The 24944-nt window shown below is 41.2% G+C and overlaps 1 protein-coding gene across 1 annotated transcript in view; it reads right to left on the minus strand.

The window, feature by feature from the left end:
* SCFD1 (sec1 family domain containing 1) overlaps nucleotides 1-22841 on the minus strand; it is a 106453-nt gene extending 83612 nt beyond the window's left edge. The window contains exons 1-6 of the mRNA XM_062205331.1: nucleotides 22742-22841; nucleotides 16949-17019; nucleotides 9683-9771; nucleotides 5062-5152; nucleotides 2694-2816; nucleotides 1397-1484 (exon numbers count right to left, since the gene is read on the minus strand). Coding sequence (XP_062061315.1) covers nucleotides 1397-1484; nucleotides 2694-2816; nucleotides 5062-5152; nucleotides 9683-9771; nucleotides 16949-17019; nucleotides 22742-22799 — 520 coding nt within the window. The 5' untranslated portion in view covers nucleotides 22800-22841. The remainder of the gene's footprint in view (nucleotides 1-1396; nucleotides 1485-2693; nucleotides 2817-5061; nucleotides 5153-9682; nucleotides 9772-16948; nucleotides 17020-22741) is intronic.
* Nucleotides 22842-24944: the final 2103 nt, after the last annotated feature.

Raw genomic sequence — 24944 nt, forward strand, 5'->3', positions numbered from 1 at the left:
AGAAGCCAGAGCCAGGAATCAAAACCAGGTACTCTGATACAGGACACAGGAGTCCTAATGGAGTAAACGCCCTTCCTCCAAGAAATTACTGATGCTGATGCTATTATAAAAGGGTTTATAGGGCCAGAAAATGACAAAGTAAGTTAATTATGGCAAAACCACTATCACATAACATTCTCTTTGCATTATAAGATTAATGAATTTATTTCTTTTTTGTAAAGACTGCTTTTAAAAAAAAAAACGATTTATTTATTTGAAAGGCACAGTGACAGAGGGAGGGAGAGACAGAGACAGACAGATCTTCTATCTACCTGCTGGTTCACTCTTCAAATGTCTGCAATACCCAGTGCTAGGTCAGACTGAAGCCAGTAGCCTAGAACTCTATCTAGGTCTCCCAAAACAATAGCAGGGGCCCAAGTACTTGGGCCATATTCTGCTGCCTTCCCAGGTCCATTAGCAAGGAGCTGGATCAGAAGCAAAGCAGCTGAACTCCAACCAGCACTCCTATATAGGATGCTGTTGCAAGGGCAGGCTCAACGTACTGTGCCACAGCCCTGGCCCCATGAATTTATTTTCTAATGTAAGACTGTGAAAAAGTAGTTACCACACTTAAGTGGGGGTAAAAATCACCCTGGAAATATGGGAGAAGAAAAAGTAGTCTCTCGGGAAGCTTTTAAAGGTTCTTGGCTCTTTTATCCAAGGATTCAACAGATTTGAGAAAATTCTACAATTCTGTCCAAGTACTAGACAATTAACTTACTCCTGCTATAAAATACTGTCTTACATGCCATAAGTGAACCTTCGTACATGTTGTTGTGGGGACACCCAAAAGAGAACTAGATGGGGCTGGCACTGTGGCGTGATGGGTTAACCTACTGCCTGCAACACCTGCATCCCAAGTGAGTGCTGGTTTGAGTCCTTACTGCTCTGCTTCCCATCCAGCTCCCTGATAATTCATCTGGGAAGACAGAAGATGGCCCATGGCCCAAGCACTTGGTATCTGCCACCCATGTAGGAGACTCAGATGGAATTCCAGCTCAGATGGAACTCCTGGCTTCAGTCTGTCCCAGCCACAGCTTTTACAGCCAATTGGGAAGCGAATTACTGGATTAAAGATTTCTGTCTATTCCTTTCATCTGGAACTCTGCCTTTCAAATAAATAAACATATAAATCTTTAAAATAAACAAAAGAATTGGTACTTTTTGATCTTACAAAACAGGTTTATTAAATGTTGCTTATTTGTGACAAAATTCACACATTTTCTTTGAATGCTTTTTAAAAACTTTTACAGCTTTACTATTGTAAACTAAGTGGCTTTGAAGTATGCCAATCCTATTCACTGCTTTTTTCTTCATTTTGGTAATAACGAACTGTAATATTCTTATTTTTACATACCACGATATGAAACAAGCTCCTTATTTTGATTACATAATACAAACATATCATCTTCCAAAGTAATAAAGTTGAGATACTGATCAAAAACCTAGAAACAAAAAAAGGTTTACAAATCTATTTTGTAATTTGGCCACATCAAAAGGAAATTTTATTTGATATAATCTAGTAACAGCAGAATTAGAAGAAATTATAATAATACAATTATAAATTCAGTAACAGAAAACTACTGTGTAGATTATGTAATTAAGCAAAAAGGAGTTAGGCATATGAAAAAGACAACTGAAAACAAGCTTTTGGGCAGTAAATACCATGAAGAATAACATTTTTCAGAAAATGAAATTTAGGCAGCTACAAGGATCTAAATTTTGATTGTGATGGGAACAGGCATTTTGAAGAAAAACTACAACTTTTAAATCACACTTTCCTATGAAAAGTTATCACTTCAACCTTCATAAATATAAAGAGAAAGTTACATCAGTTCTTTGCAAGTGCAAATTAGGAGGAAATGAAGAAAAGTATTTGAAATTTATTAAATTTACTTAAACTAAAAATTATTTGTTATGTGAAATTAATAAGTCTTGATCAAGAACATTAAGGCATACACCTCAAGAATTAATCAGAAGTAGTAGTGGACCATCTAAATATAAGAATGAAAAACCTGTCAGCAGGGAAAAAGGTGGGAAATAAATGCATATTTACTCTGTTACTTGCTCCATATAGTTCCATAGAATTTTCATGTATGTCTTGTCCAAATTCAAGAAACTAAAGGCACTATAAAGCTATACCAGGATTACATTTTGAAAATTTATTTATAGCTGAACCTAATGAAAAGTCACTATGATGTGGAATTGCTAGCCTGCAAGGAATTCCTTTTTTCTTATAATATGCAACATAGCCTCTTTGGATCCTCTTTCCTAAGAAAAAAATTATAGACAGGATGGTGACTATAGTGATTACAGATAAAATAATGTCAACATACTTTGAGCACAATTTTTGACAACACACCATCAAACTATTTCTGAAATGAGCTGAAAAGATCATAAAAATCCCAGTGTAAAGCAAAAATTGATTCTGCTTTTAATTTTTATCTAATTCATAAACACTAGGCCCCTTTAATTTTGGCTAGTGTAAGTTACAGATAATTTACATTAGCAGCATTCTACAAAAGTGCTGAGTCTAAACATTTCTTAGCTTGTTCAGGTCATTTGTAAACAAGACATTCATGTCAATTAATAGGATTTGGAACACTGTTAACTTTTATATTAACAAAATAGCACCAACCAATCCAATCCCTTACCTTGGCTACTTGTGTTACTGCACTAGCCGCTAAGGCTGCATTTGCAATATCTTCCAGTTTACTTCTTGAAATAGCAGAAATAAAATTTAAATAGTATGATTCATAAAGCTGATTTCGAAGGTCCTATAAATACAATGAGTATTTGATTCTTATACAATTGTATAAAGGTTGACCATGAATAAAAATTTTTCAAAATACTCTTAAGAGCAAGGTTTTGGTGGATAAAATATAGATTAAAATATTAGATAAATGACAACTGAAAAGGTGTCCCATGAAAAGAAACTTATGAAAAAGTACTACTTACCTGGTTAATGAAATATATCTTAATAATGTTATGAAATTATAAATTATCAACAGAATCACATTAACTACAAGATTGCACAAACTGCTTTGAAATAGCCTTCTGCATTTTCCTTGAAACACCCAGAAGGGGATCCTATACTACCTAACAGAGTGAAGGCTTGCTACACTTGGCAGACATTAGCTTCTGCTGTGCTCACGTGATGGATGCCACGTGTACTTCCTTCACTGCACACAGGTAAGTCCAAATGTATTTCTTCTCAATCACTTAAAAGTGGCAGAATTTTAGTGAAAATTCTCATATCAAATTTACTCATTTTCTTATACTCTAGGCAAACAGCTAAATAACATTTCTTCAAATCTAAATGTTAAATGCGTGTAACAGGCACCATCAATTAGGTAGCAATTTTAGAAAGAATTAATGTAATGCTGCCAATAAAACTTTATGATACATAATAAATTTTAAGATGCATTTAATTTCAGAGGTTAACATGTGCACCTGTGGGTGTTTGGCACAGCAGTTAAGATGCCATTTGGAACACCTGTGTCTTGGTGCCTGGTTTGTGGCCTGGCTCATCTTCTTTTGATCCAGCTTCCTGCTAATCTGCACCCAAGGAAACACAAGTGATGGCTCAAGTACGTGGATCCCTGGATTGCGTTCCAGTCTCCTGGCTTTGGCCTAGGCTAGCTCTGGTTATTGTGAGCACATCTGGGGAGAGAACCAGTGAATGGAAGATTCTTCTCTTTCTGCCTTTCAAATAAAGTGAAAATAAATGAATAAAAATGAAAAGACATGAAAAAACAAAGGGACTGGAGTCTGTGAGGAAAGTAGCTAAGGCCATAGTAATTCAAGAAACATAGGGAGATGAGTTATAACAAGGACAGAGAAAACGATTTTGTATAGGATTTTGGTAATCATGTCTCTCACTGTCAGAGAAGAGTGTTACAAATTTGTAAAGGGAAATCTAGACTGTATCCTGTATTGAACTGAAACAGTTTTAGAGTTTATCCATCAAGATGGGAGGAGAGAGAGTTACAGAAATAAATGTAGACATAAAAGTGTGAGTGCACGTGAGTGTGTGTGTGTATACACACGTACTGCCTCACTTTGTTTCCTTTTCCTTGCAAAAACAATCTTTTCTTTGGGATAGCAATAAATGCATGTACATTAACTCTGGTAGCTGCACTTGTGGATAGTTCTACACAGTAAGACATGAAGGAACAGAACGTTTCCTGTGAGTTTACTGGAAGCCTTAGCTTTCCCAATCAAAATGAACATTCAGGACTGGAACAGCCTATTTCCCCTTCTGCATATTTACAACTGCTGCTGCCTGCCACCTTACATCCAGGAGCTAACAAGCAAGACAACAAAATGAAAAAATTAAAGATGATGGATCAGAGACAGAAAGAACCGGAGTCTGACCCCTTAGAGTACTCTTGCATCACTGCCTTCCTTTTATAATCTCAGAAAGCTAAACCCCTATTTTTAAAGTTATTATATTTAGGCTTTCTGTTTTGTTTTTTTTTTTTAAAAGCCAGATTCAGTCTTTTCTGATATAATGGCTCTTCAGTCAAAACCTTTCAAATTTCTTGAGCTATTTAAAATTCAAAGGCAGTCTCAAAAAAAAAAATCAAGTGGGAAATTGGGTAAAATGATTTGATTTTTTTTTAAGATTTATTTATTTATTAGAAAGAGTTGCAGAAAGAGGACAGAGAGATCCTCCACCTGTAGGCTCACTTCCCATTTGGCCACAATGGTCAGCTCTGGGCCAGGCCAAAAGCCAGGAGCTTCTTCTAGGTTTCCCATGTGGGTAGCAGGGGCCCAAGCATTTGGACCATCTTCCGTTGCTTTTCCCAGGTTACTAGCAGGGAACTGGGTTGGAAGTGAAACAGCTAGGACATGAACTGATGCCCATAGTGATGCTGACATCGCAAGTGGAGGCTTTACCTGTTACATCACAATGCTGGCCTCAAATTTCTGATTCTTTACACTGGATATCTAAGATATTTTTTGGAAAAAAAATCTGTTTCTATGGTCAGGAGTCAGGAAATTGAGAATGCATATTACCTGACACATTCGATCAATATTTTCTTCAGTAGGCATTACAAAGTACACTGCAGGAACATCTGGAATTGGGTCTCGATCAGAGTGCAAAAGCCTAGAAAACATAAAAAATGTAACAATCACTGTTTTCTTAGCCACTTATCCAAGAAGATACTTTCAGACAGTTTTTAAACCAGGATTCCACGAGCTCACACAGTGACCACTGTTCTAAAAGCTCTTAGGGCAATTATGAGCCTAACTTTTTCCTTATGTCAGTATTAATGTAATTCATTAGTAAGATCCTAATTTCTTGTTATTTTCATTTTCTTATAGTCAAACATTCCCTTACACTGCCATTCTTGAGTAAGAACTAAAGTACATTCAAAATCAATTTTATTCTCCTTTTTCACAGAAATTCAGGGGGTATTGGGTGCCGGGGAGGATGAGCAGGCTAAAAGTGCAGCTCTCCCTAAAAATGGAAAATAGAAAGCTGAAGGAGTCTTCACAAACACAACCACAATTTAACTACAAATGAAATCAAATATATATTTAAAATGAAGTGTATATTAATATTTCCTTAGAACTTACACAAAATCTACTTTTGTGTTATTTATTGCTTCACAAGAGAATGCACAAGAGATTATCTAAGATATATATCACTGGAGAGTTTTCTCTTTTTATAATTCAGGGAATATTTTAATTCAAATATCTCATTATCAAATCATAGACTTTCCTTATTCTGTATTAGAAGATTTTACAAAGCTTATCTAAGGAAATATGACTAACATTCTATTTTGATAATATTCATCTTTCTATAATCAAGAAGGGAGTTAAAGAGGTACATGCTGCCAGTGGGTCTGCATTTAATACTTTCTTCCATCTGCCTGGCTACTCCTTGCTAACAATGAAGAGGATACTGTGATAGTAGCCATAGGTTGCTGTCTTTTTATGCTAGCTAGTCAAGTGCCTAATGGGCTATAGCCACCATGTCATATTCTAAAAACGTGTAACTATTATTTCTTACAAATCAACTTAAACAGTTTGTAGAGTATAAAGTGACTGATGTAGTATTTTTCAGCAAATAGGAAAGAATGGTCAAAGGCAAGAGGTCAAGAGTTTACCACTGCTGCTGTGTAATCTTTCACACCTTGGAGGCAACAGCAACAGGTCAGGCAGAGACTCCTAGACTCTGAAACGGGCAGACTAACCCTGTTACCTATGAGGCATTGAGTTATGCCTCTCTTCTATTACCTACTGCTACAGAGCCATTGTGGTTCAGTAGACAACACATAATTAATGGTCAAGCAGCTTGGCCACACTTCCACTACTAACTACTTGTACAATTATGGGACAATCTCGAAAATAAACTTTAGTATTCATTAGTAAAATAAAGGAGTAAAACACTTAGACAAGTGCCAATGGCAACAAATGCTTATTGATAAATCACCGGTTCCAAGAACAGCATCAAGCTGAACTTCAGTTTGGTCACAGTTTGGTCAGGAACAGTTAACATGTTACAGAAAAAATTTGTGTTGCCCTGGGGTGATTTTTTGTTATTTGTTCTTTTATATAGAAAATTTTTATTTAATAAATACAAATTTCGAAAGTACAACTTTTGGATTATAGCAGTTCTTCCTCCCATAACCACCCTCCCACCTGCAAACCATCCCATCTCGTACTCCCTCTCCCATCCATTCTTAAGATTTATTTTTAATTATCTTTATATACAGAAGATCAACTCTATACTAAGTAAAGATTCCAACAGTTTGCATTCACACAGACATACAAAGTACAAAGTACTGTTTGAAGACTAGTTTTACCATTAATTCTCATATACATTAAGGACAGAGGTCCTACATGGGGAGCAAGTGCACAGTGACTCCTCTTGTTGATTTAACAATTGACACTCTTATTTATGAAGTCAGTAATCACCCAAGGCTCTTGTCATGAGCTGCCAAGGCTATGGAAGCCTCTTGAGTTCACAAACTCCGACTATATTTAGACTAGGCCATAATCAAGGTGGAAGTTCTCTCCTCCCTTCAGAGAAAGGTACCTCCTTCTTTGATGGCCCTTTTTTCCATTGGGATCTCACTCACAGAGATCTTTCATTTAGGTCATTTTTTGCAGAGTGTCTTGGCTTTCCATGCCTGAAATACTCTCATGGGCTTTTTAGCCAGATCTGAATGCCTTAAGGGCTGATTCTGAGGCCAGTGTGCTGTTTGCTCTGGGGTGATTTGTATAGGGGAATTCCAGGTCAATGCAGAATGGAACTGTCACATTCATGTAACCATTGACCAACTAGAGCCCATGTAGCCATCACAAATTCCCTTAAAGGCACAGCACCACTGACAAATCAAAGGAAGGTAACAAGCACCACCGACCAACCAGGAACTTGGGCTAGAATGATCATGTACAACTCAGCCCCAATTTCAATGTATAAGAACCTTTGGAGGCCGGCACCGTGGCTCACTTGGTTAATCCTCTGCCTGCGGTGCCAGCATCCCATATGGCTGCTGGGTTCTAGTCCTGGTTGCTCCTCTTCCAATCCAGCTCTCTGCTGTGGCCTAGGAGGGCAGTAGAGGATGGCCCAAGTGCTTGGGCCCCTGCACCCACACAGGAGACCAGGAAGAAGCACCTGGCTCCTGGCTTCAGATCGGTGCAGCGCTGGCCGTGGCAGCCATTTGGGGAGTGAAACAACAGAAGGAAGACCTTTCTCTCTGTCTCTGTCTATAATTCTACCTGTCAAAAAACAAAACAAAACAAAAAACCTTTAAACCTTTATAGGGGAAACACAGCTGCAAAGAGACAAAGGAGGGAAAGTGGACCCCCAACACTGATGTTGAAAAATAGCTGCTCCCAATTATCAGGTGAAGCAGCTGTGCACAGTTACCTTGTTTAGGGAGGGAAGATGTCCCAAGTTGTGCTTCTGTAACTCCAGTCATAAGTCTGTCTTATAAATCTGCCCATGGAATCTCTTTCATAAACACACCACACCTACTGGCCACTGAAAGTGTGGTCCTAAGTCACGTAGGCTACAATTTAAGCACATCAATGCTGTAACAGTTAAGGTATGATGCTGATGAACTTAAAAATATTGTAAGAAACTGGGGTTTGATGCTCAGTTCTCAGGAAACAATTCCAGCTGAGCCTACTGGCATCAATAAACTGCTCTTGATCATTTACTGTCTCTGGTGCCTGTTTGAATGAAGGGAGTTTTCCCACCCCAGGTTTCTGTAATACCTTCACCCTTAACTCCTCAGGGAGCCTGAAAATTAAGAAATAGCTGCCTGGCTCCTTGGTCTGTGCTTTGCAATAAACACCTACTTATTTCCACCATCCGATGTCAGTGATTGGCTTTCTGCGCCATTGGGTGAGTGGATCCAGTTTAGGGTTCTACAGTAATGCCTCCAATCAGTTTGAAGTGCTGTCCGGCAACAAATTCAATTTTTTTTTTTTGTTAAAGATTTATCTATCTATTTGAGAGTCAGAGTTACAAAGAGAGAGAAGGAGAGTCAGAGAGAGAGGTCTTCCATCCATTAGTTCACTCCCAAATTGGCCACAATACTTGGAGCTGCGCCTATCCAAAGCCAGGAGCCAGGAGTTCCTTCCGGGTCTCCCACATGGGTGCAGGGGCCCAAGGACTTGGGCCATCTTTTTTTTTTTTTTTTTTTTTTGACAGGCAGAGTGGACAGTGAGAGAGACAGAGAGAAAGGTCTTCCTTTTTGCCGTTGGTTCACCCTCCAATGGCCGCTGCGGCCAGCGCATCGTGCTGATCCGAAGCCAGGAGCCAGGTGCTTCTCCCGGTCTCCCATGCGGGTGCAGGGCCCAAGCACTTGGGCCATCCTCCACTGCCTTCCCGGGCCATAGCAGAGAGCTGGCCTGGAAGAGGGGCAACCGGGATAGAATCCGGCACCCCAACCGGGACTAGAACCCGGTGTGCCGGCGCCGCAAGGTGGAGGATTAGCCTGTTAAGCCACTGCGCCGGCCTTGGGCCATCTTCTATTGCCTTCCCAGGCCATAGCAGAGAGCTCGATCAGAAGTAGAGCAGCTGGGACTCAAACCAGCATCCCTATGGGATGCTGGCACTGCAGGTGGTGGCTTTACCCTTTACGTTACAGTGCTGGCCCCCAAATTCAATATTTTAAAACATTACACAGGGGCCAGCGCTGCCAGGAAAAGCAGTGGAGGATGGCCTGGGTCCTTGGGCCCACCCACGTGGGAGACCCAGAAGCAGCTCCCAGTTCCTGGCTTCAGCTCTGGCTGTTGCGGCCATCTGGGGAGTGAACCAGTGGATGGAAGATCTCTCTTTCACTCTCTGCCTCTCTGTAACGCTTTCAAATAAATAAATATTTTTAAAAATTATACAACGATGTTGCATCAAAAATAGAAGAAAATAATCACTATCCATTGGTACTGATATATCACACTATACTCCATAAATATGTAGGTTGCTATTTGTTGATTAAAAAAAAAGAGTTGAATAAAAGAGGATATAGAGGAGGAAATATTTTACAACATGTAATACTGTAACCTAATACTATCTTTCACTACAAATGTTCTTTTATAATTTGATTTCAGGGTGGCCAAATGAATTAATAATGTATTCAAAAATAAATGTCACTTTTGAAAGTATGTTAAGACTCACAGATGCAGAGTAATTCCCATGTCTCTTAATTCCTTCACAGATAACAGAGGAGAGATGATGTCTTGGCCCAGTCTGTCATAAATGAGCACCTATTAAGAAACACAACCATGAGTTTTTAAAACATCATTATTATACATGAACACCCAATAGGGAAACCATATTAGGACAATGTTGAGGGGCCAGTGCTGTGGCACAGTAGGTTAATCCTCTGCCTGCAGCACTGGCATCCCATATAGGCACCAGTTCTAGTCCCAGCTGCTCTTCTTCTGATCCAGCTCTCTTCTATAGCCTGTGAAAGCAGTGGAAGATGCCCCAAGTGCTCGGGCCCCTGCACCCATGGTGGAGACCTGGAAGAAGCTCCTGGCTTCAGATAGGCTCGCTCCGGCTGTTGAGGCCATTTGGGGAGTGAACCAGCAGATGGAAGATCTTTCTTTTTGTCTCTCACCATCTGTAATACTACCTCTCAAATAAATAAAATCTTAAAAAGACAATGTTGAAGTAATCTCTATTTGTCCTTTTATTATTATTATTATTTGAAAGGCAGAGTTACAGAAGGAGAGAGGGATAGACAAATAGACAAAGAGATCTTCCATCCACTGGTTCACTCCCCAAATGGCTACTATGGCTGGAGCTGGGCTGATCAGAAGCCAGGAACCAGAAGCTTCTTCCAAGTCTCTCACCTGGGTGCAGGGGCCAAGCACTTGGGACATCTTCTGCTGCTTTCCCAGGCACATTAGCAGGGAGCTGGATCAGAAGTGGAGCAGCTGGGACTTGAACTGGCGCCCATATGGGATGCCCACAATGTAGCCTGCAGCTTTGTCCACTACACCACAGTGCTGGCCTCCATTTCTTCTTCTAAAATACCTTCTCTACATTAAAAAAAAATTAGACTATAAAATCTTTCTCAAAGCTTTAAAGAAATTTGAACATACCGCAAATTCACAGACTTACTTTTTTCCTACTTCACATATTCTTTTCTATAGATATAAAAATTAGTTACTTTGAAACTAACATGTAACTAGTTCCATCACAAAAAAGAAAATTTAGCAATTTAAACATTTAACATAAATAAGATCCCCATTTTTTTTAAGGATTTAGTTATTTGAAAGTCAGAGTTATGGGGGGGGAAAGAGAGGGAGGGAGGAAGGGAGGTGTCCTCCCACCAATGGTTCACTCCCTAGTTGGCCGCAATGTCCCGGAGCTGTGCTGATCTGAAGCCAGGAGCCAGGAGCCTCCTCCAAGTCTTCCCACATGGGTGCAGGGGCCCAAGGACTTGGGTCATCCTCCACTGCTTTCCCAGGCCACAGCAGAGAGCTGGATCGGAAGTGGGGCAGTCGGGTCTCGAACTGGTGCCCATATGGGATGCTGGCACTGCAGGTGGCTGCTTTATCCACTATGCCACAGCACAGGCCCCTAAAGTCCTCATTTTAAAAGCTAAGCCCCTAACAGTTAATGACTTGACAGTCTTAATCTATCAAATGCATTGTCTCACATTCTCAAAGTATTAAAACCAACACTTTCTAGGAATGGCAAGAACTCCAATTGGCCTTCTAACAAAACTAGAATTTAAGAATTATGGCAAGGCCGGCGCTGTGGCTCACTAGGCTAATCCTCCGCCTGCGGTGCCGGCACACGGGGTTCTAGTCCCGGTTGGGGTGCTGGTTCTGTCTCAGTTGCTCCTCTTCCAGCCCAGCTCTCTGCTGTGGCCCAGGAAGGCAGTGGAGGATGGTCCAAGTCCTTGGGCCCTGCACCTGCATGGGAGATCAGGAGTACCTGGCTCCTGGCTTCAGATCGGCGCAGCGTGCTGGCCATAGCAGCCATTTGGAGGGTGAACCAATGGAAAGAAGACCTTTCTGTCTGTCTCTCTCTCACTGTCTAACTCTGCCTGTCCAAAAAAAAAAAAAAAAAGAATTATGGCAAATAAAAGAGATCTTCAACTGGTGTTTTTCACAACTACCTCAGTAACTATTTGCGGAATAAGAAATTGCTAATAAGAGGATGCAATATGCTGTTATTAAAAACTGGTTTTCTTGAGTGCCAGCATTTGTAATTCTAAGAAGTTTTCTAAATTCATTACGCTGGAGTCCCCTCTCATTTGCAGTTTGACAATGTGCAATTTCAGTCATCCTTGGTCAATCATGATCAGAAAAATAGAAGAAATAATTCATTAATTTTAAATCATGTACCACTCTGAGCAGCCTAAATTCTATTAAACTTTTATTTAATGAATATAAATTTCCAAAGTATAGCTTATGGGTTACAATGGCTTCCCCCCTCCCATAACTTCCCTCCCGCCCGCTACCCTCCCCTTTCCCGCTCCCTTTCCCCTTCCATTCATGTAAAGATTCATTTTCAATTCTCTTTGTATACAGAAGATCAGTTTAGTATATATTAGGTAAAGATTTCAACTTTTTGCCCATATAGCAACATCAAGTGAAAAAACTACCATTGGATTACTAATTATAGCATTAAATAGCAATGTACAGCACATTAAAGACAGAGATCCTACATAATTTTTTTTTTCAAATTAATTAATTTTCTATGCCATTTCCATTTTAACACCAGGTTGTTTTTTTTTTTTTTTTCATTTCCAATTCTCTTTATATACAGAAGATCACTTCAGTATATAATTAGCAAAGACCTCATCAGTCTGCGCCCACACAGAAACGCAAAGTATAAAAATACCGTTTCAGTACCAGTCATAGCATCACTTGGCTTTAGACGACACATTAGGGACAGATCCCACATGGGGTGTAAGTACACAGTGACTCCTGTTGCTGATTTAACAATTTGACACTCCTGTTCATGGCGTCAGTAATCTCCCTAGGCTCTAGTCATGAGTTGCCAGGGCTATGGAAGCCTTTAGAGTTCGCTGACTTTGATCTTATTCCGATAGGGTCATAGTCAAAGTGGAGGTTCTCTCCTCCCTTCAGAGAAGGGTACCTCCTTCTTTGATGGGCCCGTTCTTTCCACTGGGATCTCACTCACAGAGATCATTCATTTAGGTCCTTTTTTTTTTTTTTTTTCCATGATATCTTGGCTTTCCATGCCTGCTATACTCTCATGGGCTCTTCAGCCAGATCTGAATGCCTTGAGGGCTGATTCTGAGGCCAGAGTGTTGTTTAGGACATCTGCCATCCTATGAGTCTGAGCAGCCTAAATTCTAAACTGTGTGCCATTCTGAGTAGCATATCTCGTCTTCCTGTTCAATCTTGAATGGAAAGTGAATCATCCCTTTGTCTCATCAATCTATGTTGTATATGCTATCTGCTAGTCTACTGTTATATCATAATACTTGTGTTCAAGTACTTAATAATGGCCCCAAAGTGCAAGAACAGTGATGTTGGTGATTTTCTTATACTATAATGATAAAACTGTTCTACTGTTGTTAACCTCTTATGGTGTCTAATTTATAAACATTATCATAGGCATGTATATATGTATAGGCAAAAACATAGTATATACAGTCGTCCACCCATTGCAGATACCAAAACCCAATAACGCTCAAGTCCTTCCCTTACATAAAATGGTCCAGTATGTGCAAATAATCTATGCACATCTTTCCATTTACTTTTCAGGGGTGGGAAGGTCTGGTCCATTGGCCATATAAAGCCCACAAAATCATCTGGTCTGGCCCTGCCAAGGAAACCACTAGTGAGACTTGAAATTCAATAAATCTATAGCAGGATAATTTTTAAGTTGATAATTTTGTATGACTCATGAGTGATGTTATACATATCCAAATGGCCCTTGGCAGAAAAAGGTTCCCCACTGCTGCAGTCATCTCTTGATGACTTATTAAACCAAATGCAATATAAATGCAACACAGTTGTCATACTGCATTGTTTAAGGAACAATTTTTTTTTTTTTTTTTGACAGGCAGAGTGGACAGAGAGAGAGAGACAGTGAGAAAGGTCTTCCTTTGCCGTTGGTTCACCCTCCAATGGCCGCCGCGGCTGGCACGCTGTGGCCAGCGCACTGCGCTGATCCGATGGCAGGAGCCAGGTGCCTATCCTGGTCTCCCATGGGGTGCAGGGCCCAAGCACTTGGGCCATCCTCCACTGCACTCCCTGGCCACAGCAGAGAGCTGGCCTGGAAGAGGGGCAACTGGGACAGAATCCGGCACCCTGACCGGGACTAAAACCTGGTGTGCCGGTGCCGCAAGGCGGAGGAACAATAAATATTTGTACATGTTCAGTGCAGACATGAATTTTTAAAAGAAATGTCAACCTATGGTTGGTTGAATCCACAGATATAGAATCTACACATACGGGGAGGGGGAGTTTATTGGGTTTGGTACTAGCCACAGTTTCAGGCATTCACTGGGGGTCTGGGAATATACTGGGTGGTGGAGGGGAGAGACAATTTATTAATTTTTGTGACCCCAAAATGAGGGGCAAGGAAAGTATTGGACACAAATGAGTACTCAAAAAATTCTCGAACTATGTAACTCAAAAGTTCAACATAGGATCTGGTGTTTTGGAGCAGTGGGTTAAGCTGCCACTTATGATGCCCACCTCTCATACTGAAGTGCTGGCTGGAATCCCAGCTGCTCTGTTTCTTATCTCGCTTCCTGCTAACGTGCCTAGGAAGGCAGTGGAAAATGGAACAAGTACTTGGGTCCCTGCCACCTGTATGGAAGACCCAGATGGGAGTTCCTGGCTCCTGGCTTTGGTCTGGCTCAGACCTGGCTGTTGCAGCCATTTATTTTGCCGTTGGTTACCCTCCAATGGCCACCGCGGCCGGCGCGCTGAGGCCGGCGCACCACGCTGATCCGAAGCCAGGAGCCAGGTGCTTCTCCTGGTCTCCCATGGGGTGCAGGGCCCAAGCACTTGGGCCATCCTCCTCTGCACTCCTGGGCCATAGCAGAGAGCTGGCCTGGAAGAGGGGACAACCAGGACAGAATCAGGTGCTCTGACTGGGACTAGAACCCGGTGTGCCAGCGCCGCTAGGCAGAGGATTAGCCTATTGAGCTGCGGCGCCAGCCTGTTGCAGCCATTTAGGTAGTGAACCAGCAGATGGAAGATCTGTCTCTCCCTCTTTCTCTGTAACTCTGCCTTTCAAATAAATAATTTTTTTAAAAAAGGTATTTCTTTCTTTACTCCTCTTTGTTGGTCTACCTTTCAAATATACAAATCTTTTTTAGGAAGTTCAACACAGGCCTTATAAAATAAACAAGTACAGTTTATGCAAGGGGCAAGAACATGCTGAGGACAAAGAAACAAGAAGGGAAGAAACTAAGGGAACTCTGAAGCTTACAAACTATGAATTCAATTTAGACCACTTTAATCATTTTGAGAAATAACCCAAAGGACTTATAAGGACTCACAAGAGCTTCTAAAACATCCAAAATTCTGGGAAGGTATTTGACCAGTGTTAAGATACTGTTTGGGGGGCTGGCGCTGTGGCGCAGCAGGTTAACGTCCTGGCCTGAAGTACTGGCATCCCATATGGGCACCAGTTCTAGTCCTGGCTGCTCCTCTTCCAATCCAACTTTCTGCTATGGCCTGGGAAAGCAGTGGAAGATGGCACAAGTGCTTGGGCCCCTGCACCTGCGTGGGAGACCTGGAAGAAGCTCCTGGCTCCTGGCTTCGGATCAGCACAGCTCCTGCCGTTGCGGCCATCTGGGGAGTGAACCATCAGACGGAAGACCTCTCTCTCTCTCTCTGCCTCTCCTCTCTCTGTGTAACTCTTTCAAATAAATAAATAAATCTTAAAAAAAAAAAAAAAAAGATACTGTTTGGTAAACCAAAGCCATATCAGTGTCAGTGTGCCTGGGTATGAGTCACAGATCCACTTCCTTTTTAATTTTTTTTTTTTTTGACAGGCAGAGTGGATAGTGAGAAAGAGAGAGAGAGAGAGAGAGAGAGAGAGAAAGGTCTTCCTTTACCGTTGGTTCACCCTCCAATGGCCGCCGCGGCCGGTGCACTGCGCTGATCTGAAGGCAGGAGCCAGGTACTTCTCCTGATCTCTCATGTGGGTGCAAGGCCCAAGCACTTGGGCCATCCTCCACTGCACTCCCGGTACACAGCAGAGAGCTGGCCTGGAAGAGGGGCAACCGGGACAGAATCCGGCGCCCCGACCGGGACTAGAACCTGGTGTGCCGGCGCTGCAGGCGGAGGATTAGCCTGTTGGGCCACGGCGCCGGCCACAGATCCACTTCCAATAAGGATTCTAGCCATCTGCTGATGTCATCCTGGCAGGCAAAAGGTAATGGCTCAGGTACTTAGGTCCCTAACATCCATGTAGGAGACCTGGATTGAGTTCCAGGATCCTGGCTTTGAATTCCAAACAAATCAAGGATGGAAAACAGTAATTAAAAAAAAAAAAAAAAAAAATTCTAACCAAGTTGATTTGTTCTTAACTCTTCTCAGAGATAAGTACAAAGTGCTTGAAACTAATATTTAGACCTAATTAACTATATTATCTCTTTGAAGAGACAGAGCCAGCATGAAGTTTAAAAAGAAGGAGCCCAAACAACAGGTTCAGGATTTCTTAAAGGAGAAAGATTTTGGATTGCTCTGGTCCAAAGGACAATCTTATTGAGTTTTATATCTCATAAAGTAATATGGTATTGTGTTTTATATATCACTCAATCATGAATTGGTTAAAATTAACCAGTCCCCATGAATCTAACCCTGAACAAGCATGTAGGATGTAGTCTGGACTTGCAAAGTTAGCAACAAAACATCTAAAGATCTATCATTTAAGACTCTAACCAAGAGGTCAGAGTTGTGGTGTAGTGGGTTAAGTTGCTGCCTATGACACTGGCATCCTAAATGGGTGCTGGTTTATGTCTTGGCTGCTCCACTTCTGATCCAGCTCCCTGCTAATGCACCTGGGAAAGCAGTGTAAGGTGGTACAAATACTTGGGCTCCTGCACCCCTGGAAGAGATCTGGATGAAGCTCCTAGCTTCAGCCTTGCCCAGCTCTGGCCACTGCAGCCATCTGGGGAGTGAACTAGCATATGGAAGATCTCTCTTTCTCTGTAACTCTTTCAAATAAATAATCTTCAGCGAGAGGAAAAAAAAAAAACTCTACCCAAGAGATCAGCTGGACTTCCTTGATGAATATTACTGTTTCACTTCCTGTCTCCCTTCAGAAAAGGTTTATCACAAAGTTTCATATTAACATGTCATGTTAGATAAAAGTAAAATATTCATGCATAACTAAAAGGTGCTATTAGTTCAGTATTAGATTTCCCTCTACTTATCATCAATAAAGATGAAGAATAAGGAAATAGCTTCCATTGAGATAAACTCTTACCTTCCATACTGGTTCTCCAGTGCTGTTTTTAACAGGAGGTACATTGAAATTCAACATACGCTTCAGAGCCACTGAAAATAAAAATAGCTTTTATCAGATAATATCACTGTTTTTTAGGATTTCATTTTTCTTATATATTATTCACTACCTCAGAAAAAAAAAAGTACAAATCAACTCTGGCAAAGCAGATTAACCCAATGACTAGACCTACAAAGCGGGTCAGACGTTTAAGACCATTCCTTCAATAGCTGGTTGGCATGTGTTTGGAGACTTTCTAAACTAGAATATTGGGTGATCCTGTGCCTGGCTGGGAAACTGCCTGCCTGGCCCATGTAGGAGGTTAAGAGGGCATGGCACACCACACCTCCAGGGAAAGACTCTGGTCCTCTGGTCCGGGATTCAGTACACTGAGACCAACCCATGACCTGACTGCTGGAAGGCAGCAAGAGCCCCAAGCACATTTCCCCCACTCCTACTTTCCATTGAAGGACCTTGTACTAGGTAAACAGCTCCTGGGTGTGGCCCAGACTCATAAGACCACCTGGAAGAATATGCAGGCCTTCAAGCTGATTGGAGAAGCGTAGAGGCACTAGTATCAGCTTTATCCTATAGAATTAGTGTTGCTACCCTGAGCTAGCTACTCCCCTTTGCCTGCCCTATAAAAGCTTGTGCCTGATTGTTAATAAATGGACATGTTCACCAAAACTGTCTCTGGTGCTTGTCGAAGAATGCCGACGCCCCACCATCCTGACAGTGTGGGCCTTGCAGGATGAGCCCACAATGATAGTCATCTGTCTCCAGATAAAACTGTGGAAAATATTAGGAAGTAAATGTTTTGATGCTTATCCTTAGCAAGTCTACTTTTGACAATTCCACATTATATTTTACAAAGCTGGAAAAAGAAATTTCTTCAATCATACTTGCAGTGGCTTGAATAGATAACTGGTACTGTTGTCCATGGTTTGGTGGAAAGCATGGATTAAGTTCAGTCTTTTTTTTTTTTTTTTTTGACAGGCAGAGTGGACAGTGAGAGAGAGACAGAGAGAAAGGTATTCCTTTGCCGTTGGTTCACCCTCCAATGGCCGCCGCGGCCAGCGCACCACGCTGATCTGAAGGCAGGAGCCAGGTGCTTCTCCTGGTCTCCCATGGGGTGCCGGACCCAAGCACTTGGGCCATCCTCCACTGCACTCCTGGGCCATAGCAGAGAGCTGGCCTGGAAGAGGGGCAACCGGGATAGAATCCGGTGCCCTGACCGGGACTAGAACCTGATGTGCCGGCGCCGCAAGGCGGAGGATTAGCCTGTTGAGCCACGGCGCCCGCCCAAGTTCAGTCTTTCTAAAAATATATTTCATTCATGTATAAAACCTTCATAGAGCAGGTCTGCTTTTCAATTACTCAACAGCACACTACAACCAATTTATCCTATTCACTGAAAAGTTATATTATTTAAAATCCTATGTTCCTGGGGAAAACTGAGACTTTCCCACACATGTGGTTCATAACTGGTAACTCCAGATACAAAAATACATAATCACAAAAGTTGCAGATCTATGATACATATTTTGTGAATTTTATCACTTATTTGTTTATGTGTCACAGTACACTCAGTGTTTTCTAAGAAAATGCAAACCTCTTAATATACTTCTATATAAAACTGAGATGGTTAAATAGTCACAGCAATGTATCAGGTGATTTAATTTTTAAAACTGGCAAACTTAAATCTACTTGGTTTACATTTTATTAAAATTAATGTTAATTGACAAGAGGCAGGGGAGGGAGGGAGGAATGGAGAGAGGGGAAGCATATGCTCATCTACTAGTTCACTCCCTAAATGTCCCTAAGAGTAGGAGCTGGGCCAGGGCTGAAGCTGGAAATGCAATCCAGCTCTCTATGCATAACTGGAACCCAATGACTTCAGTTATCATTAATGCCTCTCAGGGTCTTGCATTTGAAGGAAGCTGGAGTCAGAAGCCAGGGTCAGAAATCAAACCAGGTACTCTGCTGTGGGATGCAGACATCTTAACCCCCTGGGCCGAATGCCTGTACTCTTCTTGATTTTTAAAAGCATTTGGGTCAGTATTAAGTAATACATAAGAACTCATATTCCAAATTCCTATGGCAGGATTACACAATACTAAAATGATCTGAGTATCAATTTTAAAATGTATTTATTTATTTATTAATGGGAGGTGGGGGTAGGAGAGAAGAGGAAGAGGAAGAGTGGGAGGTGGAGGTGAGGAAGAGGAGGAGGGAGGAGGAGGAGAAAACAACACATTCCCATTTAGCTGGTTCTCTTCCAACACGCCCACGATGGCTTGGTCTGAGTTAGGCCAAAGCTGGCAACTAGGAACTCAATCCAGGTCTCCTGGGTGGCAGAGATCCAATTACTTGAGTCATCACCTGCTGCCTCCCAGGGTGTGCATCAGCAGGAAACTAGGGGCGGGTGGTGGTGGTGGTGAAGACCTGGGACTCAAACTCAGGTACTCCAATGTGGGATGCAAGTGCTAGAACTGTTGTGTTAACCACTACGCCAAATGCTCACCTTGAGTATTAACTGATAGCAGCAGTGGGGAACCTTGTTTCTGCCAAGGACTATTTGGAGAACATCATTCACAGACCATACAAATTTATCAATTTAAAAATTAGCCTGCTATATATTTATTGACTTTCAAGTCCCACCTGTAGCTATCTTGGCAGAGCCAGACCAAATGATTTCGTGAGTCTTCTAAGGCCCACAGGTCAAATGTTCCCTACCCCTGATTTACACCATGTTTGCTCAGTAGGAAAACCTCGATTAAATACTTGTTTGTTGAGGTAGGTATAATGCTATAATACCTCTGAGACTGTACTTCAGTGATAAGACAGTTTTCTATTAGCTTTTGTGGGTTGATTCTGTTACGAAAAATCCAAGGATGCTGAAGTACTTTACATAAAATGACTTCATATTTGTAAATAATCTATCCCACAGCACTTTCTCCCATATACTTTAATTCATCTTAGATATATTGTGATTAATATCTAATATATTATGTATAATATCTATAATTAGATTACTTATAATATCTAATGCATTATAAGTACTATGTAAATATAGTTATACTGCATTGTTTAGGGGGAAATAAGAAAAATAGTCTCTACATGTTCCTGACACAATTTCTTGTTATTGTTATGGTAAATCCACAGTTTGTTGAATACATGAATGCAGAACACAGATATGGAATGCTGAATGTATCTGCATATTTACATGTATGTACAGATACTGTTGTTTGGTAAAATGTAAACACCTAATGTTCAGTCAATAATAGCTGTTGACATGAATATGGGGTACATAGAATTCAAAAGTCAGGTCCAGACTAGAGATACAAACTCAGCAATCACTGGCACATACAGTACCTAAAGTGAAGGGGCTAGATGAAACACTACAGCAGAGAAGGCCAGACAGTTTGGGGTTCTGCAATGCTGAGAACTGGGAGAGATAAGCAAGAGCCTGCAACAGTAACACAGGAGGCAACAACTGATTCTGCCTGCTGAACTTAAAGAGAGAAAAGGGAGTGATCCTGAAGCTTCCACAAAGGCTTTGGAAGAGGTGATTTTAAAACATCAATAAAGATTCTTCAAGAAGGTAGAGCCAGAAACAAGTATGCTAGCCAACCTCTCTGTACCTTGGCTTCCTCATCTGTAAAACAGAAACAATACATATAAAATCATCAAACGTAGTACCTGGCAATAGCAAATGCTGAGAGGTGGTTAAGACACCTGTTTGGACACTCGCATCCTCTATCATGGTGCCTGGGTCTGAGACCCGGCTCTACTACTAATTCCAGCCTCCTGCTAATGCACACCCTGAGAAGTAGAAGGTGATGGCTCAAGTTGTTGGGTCCCTGCCACACTCGAGGGAGACCTGGATTGAGTTCCAGCCTCCTGGCTTTAGCCTAGCTCAAAAGCAGCCACGGTGGCTGTGAACCATCAGTTCTCAATTAATACTAAATGCTCAACATACATCAGTTATGCTCTCATTTACTCAAATTGATTGCAAATTCCTTTGTTATCAATTTATCTCATTTCTAGAATACATGTGACTTATTGCCAAAACATTCTAAATAGGCAAACAAATGTTTACTTCTGACACCATAACACATATAAAGACATTTCTCTTCTTCTGAAAATGAGAGAAGTCAGTTACAGTACTCATTTGATCAGTAACTGATCTAGCATGACCTAAATCTTGTTGAAGTTTATTTTTGTAGAAATCCAATCTTTAGTATTAAATTTTAATATTTCACAGAATTTCTGTACATAAAAATGCAATGCTATACAAAAGCTTCAAAAATTCTCTTATATTGGTAGTCTCAATGACACATTAATATGTAATGACAGTTTATTTAGATTTATTAAGCTATCAGGATCATAATGATAAGTGGATCTCTATTTGTTTACAGAGAGAAAACAATTAACAGCTATTTCTCAAGTCTTATCTGGACATTCCTATATTTAAGTTATGCTTGACCTCATCAGATAGGTCCTACTAAAATTATATGCTGGGAAAAGCATATAACACAATTCATTACTAAACTTAAGTCAATCATTTTTTCTTTTAAATGACAAAGGAATGAAGTGCAAGCCAAATCCTTCTGTAGGTCCTATTAATGATCTCAGGAGGCACACTTTCCAAGTATGCACATTCTTTTAAAAATATTTATGTATTTTCATCTACTTGAATACGAACACACACACGTGTATCTTTCATGTGCTGGTTTATTCCCCAAATGTTTCCAATAGCTAGGCTAAAGCCAGGAGCCTGAACTCCATCCCTGTCTCCCATGTAGGTGCAAAGGGTCCCAGCACTCAGCTATGTACTCCTGCCTCCCAGGATGCTTGTTAACAGGAAGCTGAATCAGAAATGGAGCAGCTGAAACTCCAACCAGCCGGGAGAGCATTCTTGATGGCTGGTTTCTGTAAGCTCCTCAGAGCGTGACAATTTTCAAGACAATTAGCTAACAGGTACAAACCATTACCTTGTAGCTAACCGGTGTATGCTGTTACCATCAAAACTTTACAAGTAACAAGACAAAACTAAAAATATCTAAGATGAAAAGAAAATCAAAACGCAGGAGTAGATAGTCTTTTCCTTACCACACCTCACTGCATAAATGGAAGTTACATAAACATGCAGTGTTGAAGAGAAAACCAGTAATACATTGTTTTAAAACACTAATCTGTCAAACAACTACAATGGGAGCACTATGCATTTGCTTTTCCATTCTTCGACCTCTCCGCAAGCTGAAGGAAATCTTGATCACCAGGAACTTTTCCTCAGGTATTCCCAAAAGACTGGCCCACAGGAGAGAAGTCACACAAAGTAAGCCGTTCTTAAAGGAATACCTGAACTCTTTAATTGCGCTGGAAGCGCCAATGGAGTGCCTTCAGTATTAAGACTGAGAAATGAACCACGCACACAAACCCAGACACCTCAAAGCTGGCAACACAGCAAAGAAAACATCAGTTGCTAGATCTTGTCTAGCCTCTCGAGGCCCAGAAGGAAGGTGACAAGCGCAGCACTATGACAAGAGCAACGGCTTCAGCCCTGAAGCCCCGTCCCCTGCTGCACAGGTGAAGCACTGGGTGCTCCGGCTAATGTCAGCTTTCCCCAAAACTCGAAGGGGCGGAGCTCTGGTTTGCTGGTTTAAACTCCTAGTGATCAGTCTCTGCAGCACGCGCCACGCCCGAGTAAGGGCTACATGCACAAGACGACCCCGCGCACGCATGAAACTGCGGGGAGGACGGAGTCAGTACCTGTCTGCCGCTCCCGAATACTGGACGCCGCCGCCGCCGCCATCTTGCCTCCCACCATTCACCGCCCGGCTGGCAAGCGGATCCCGATGACGTGGCCACCCCTAACGCCCCGGAAGCAGAGCCCGGAGGGGCGGGACGTAAGGCGCTGCTGCCGGCGGGACCCCGCCTCCTCCGGGCCACGCCCCCACGCCTCCGCTCTGTAGTTAAACTTGGCATTTCTAGCGGAGATTAGTGCTTGAATTCACTGGTTTTACTCTCCAGCAGCATAATAGTAGGAATTTTTAACCTAACCAAGCCATATCCTCTCAAATGATATCTACTGTAAACTGAGCTCAGGGTAGGAGCGTGGTGTAGTGCTTAAAAGTCAGCCTCGTCCTTTGAAGAGGTTTTACCTCGTGATAACAATCTAGCGTATGGGTGAGATGATCTCAGGATGGACTAAAGTAAAAGAAGCTTCTGAAACAAAGTAGACCTAAACGTTAGCTTTCTCGTTTCTGGGTGTAGCAGCAGCAATCTCCCCCTTTCCTTTTTCGACAAGTTTTGGAGCACGGCTCTAATTTGGCAGTTTTCTCAATCTCTTCTCTTAGATAAAATGGCCTAGCAGTGTGGTGGCGATTTGCCTCCATAGGCACAGGAGCCGGGAAGAGGCAAAACAAAACAAAACAAAACACAACACAGCAAACTCTCATCTTTGCTTTCAGTAATTGCAAACTCACAAAACATTACCTTGCGGTGGAGGGTGGGGCACGGATTGTGGTACAAGCTTTTGAATGTACACTTGAAGCCATGTGATCACAAATGTATTCAATATGGATTGCTATGACCCCTAGACTTTACTGGATGTCAAAAACGGATACACTGACATTTCCCATGTTCAGTAGAGTTCATTGATGACATAGCATCAGCTGTAGAACGCTAATTCTGAAGTTGCATCAAATTCCAAAATCACTATGCCTCAAAAATTTAACTTTCAAAATTATATTATCCTAACAGAAAAAAACGCCGTTTATACTCTGTGAGGAAACACTAAACATCTGCTTTCCAAATAAGTTACTTATTTATATGACATTTAAAACAAGTTACCTTACTTTTAAGTTAGTATTGAATTTATATTATCTGATTATTTCCAATTGACATATTCATTAACAAATTAAGATATTTATCGGTTTTAGTGTTAATATTATTTAAAAGACATTGTGAATCATCTAGGTGTGTTTTAATTCAACAGAAATGTGAGTTCCTGCCTCATGGAAAAGTTCTGTTTTCTTCTGTGGACTCCATGGAATGTAAAATATACAGCCTTTCCTACCTTTCAACATCTGAGAGGTCAGTCTTTAATTTGGCACATTCAAATGCCTGTCTTCTATCTAACCAAGTCCGCTCCATCACAGACTCCATCTCAAGGCCACTGGAGTCATATTAATATAAAATACTATGACAGTGTTACCATTTATGTACAATATATACACGTATGAAATAAACACTATCCCAACCAACGAGCTTAGACAATAAATTTTTAGGAAACCACAACCTACAGAACAGTAACAGTAGGAAAAAAAATAGTCTTTGCAAGGCTTAGATTGAGTATGCTATGTGTTTTGTATTTACTAGAATCAGTAACTTAAAACAACCTATGGCTTCTGAGTATTAGTTATCCTCACTTACCACAGCCAACTATCTGACTCCAGATTTTTGGCTTAAATAATTTATACTGGCAAGCTATTTGACATTAGAGGACTGCGTTAATCAGACAACTCAGAACAGCTTATTTCTAGAGAGGTTCCCAGGTGTCAGCCAACTCTACTTACAGGGTCTCTCAAACCTGGAGAGTAAAGGATCTTGTGTATCCTATTCAGTTTTTGTTAGAAGTAACCTCATTAATTTACTTTATATAAGCATTCACATTTAGTGGCAGACATTCATTTAGAAACTTCATTACAAAGGTCATGCTTTGTGCTGGTATTTGGCATTCTTTTTAAGGAGGGCGAACAGGCTTACATAAATGATTATCTAGATAAAACCTGCCATACAGTAGCTGTTAGACTATATTTAGGAACTGGAAAAGATAATGGTCAACATCAGATCTTGAAAATTGGGTTTCTTCAAGGTAATTCAAACTTTCTTAAACTACAAATTCATCATTAAAATAAAATGCGTTCTTATTTTCCATAACACATTACTGGAAGCATAAATAAAGTTTAAT

Source organism: Lepus europaeus, chromosome 11 (assembly GCF_033115175.1).
Source record: "Lepus europaeus isolate LE1 chromosome 11, mLepTim1.pri, whole genome shotgun sequence".
NCBI classification, from domain to species: domain Eukaryota; kingdom Metazoa; phylum Chordata; class Mammalia; order Lagomorpha; family Leporidae; genus Lepus; species Lepus europaeus.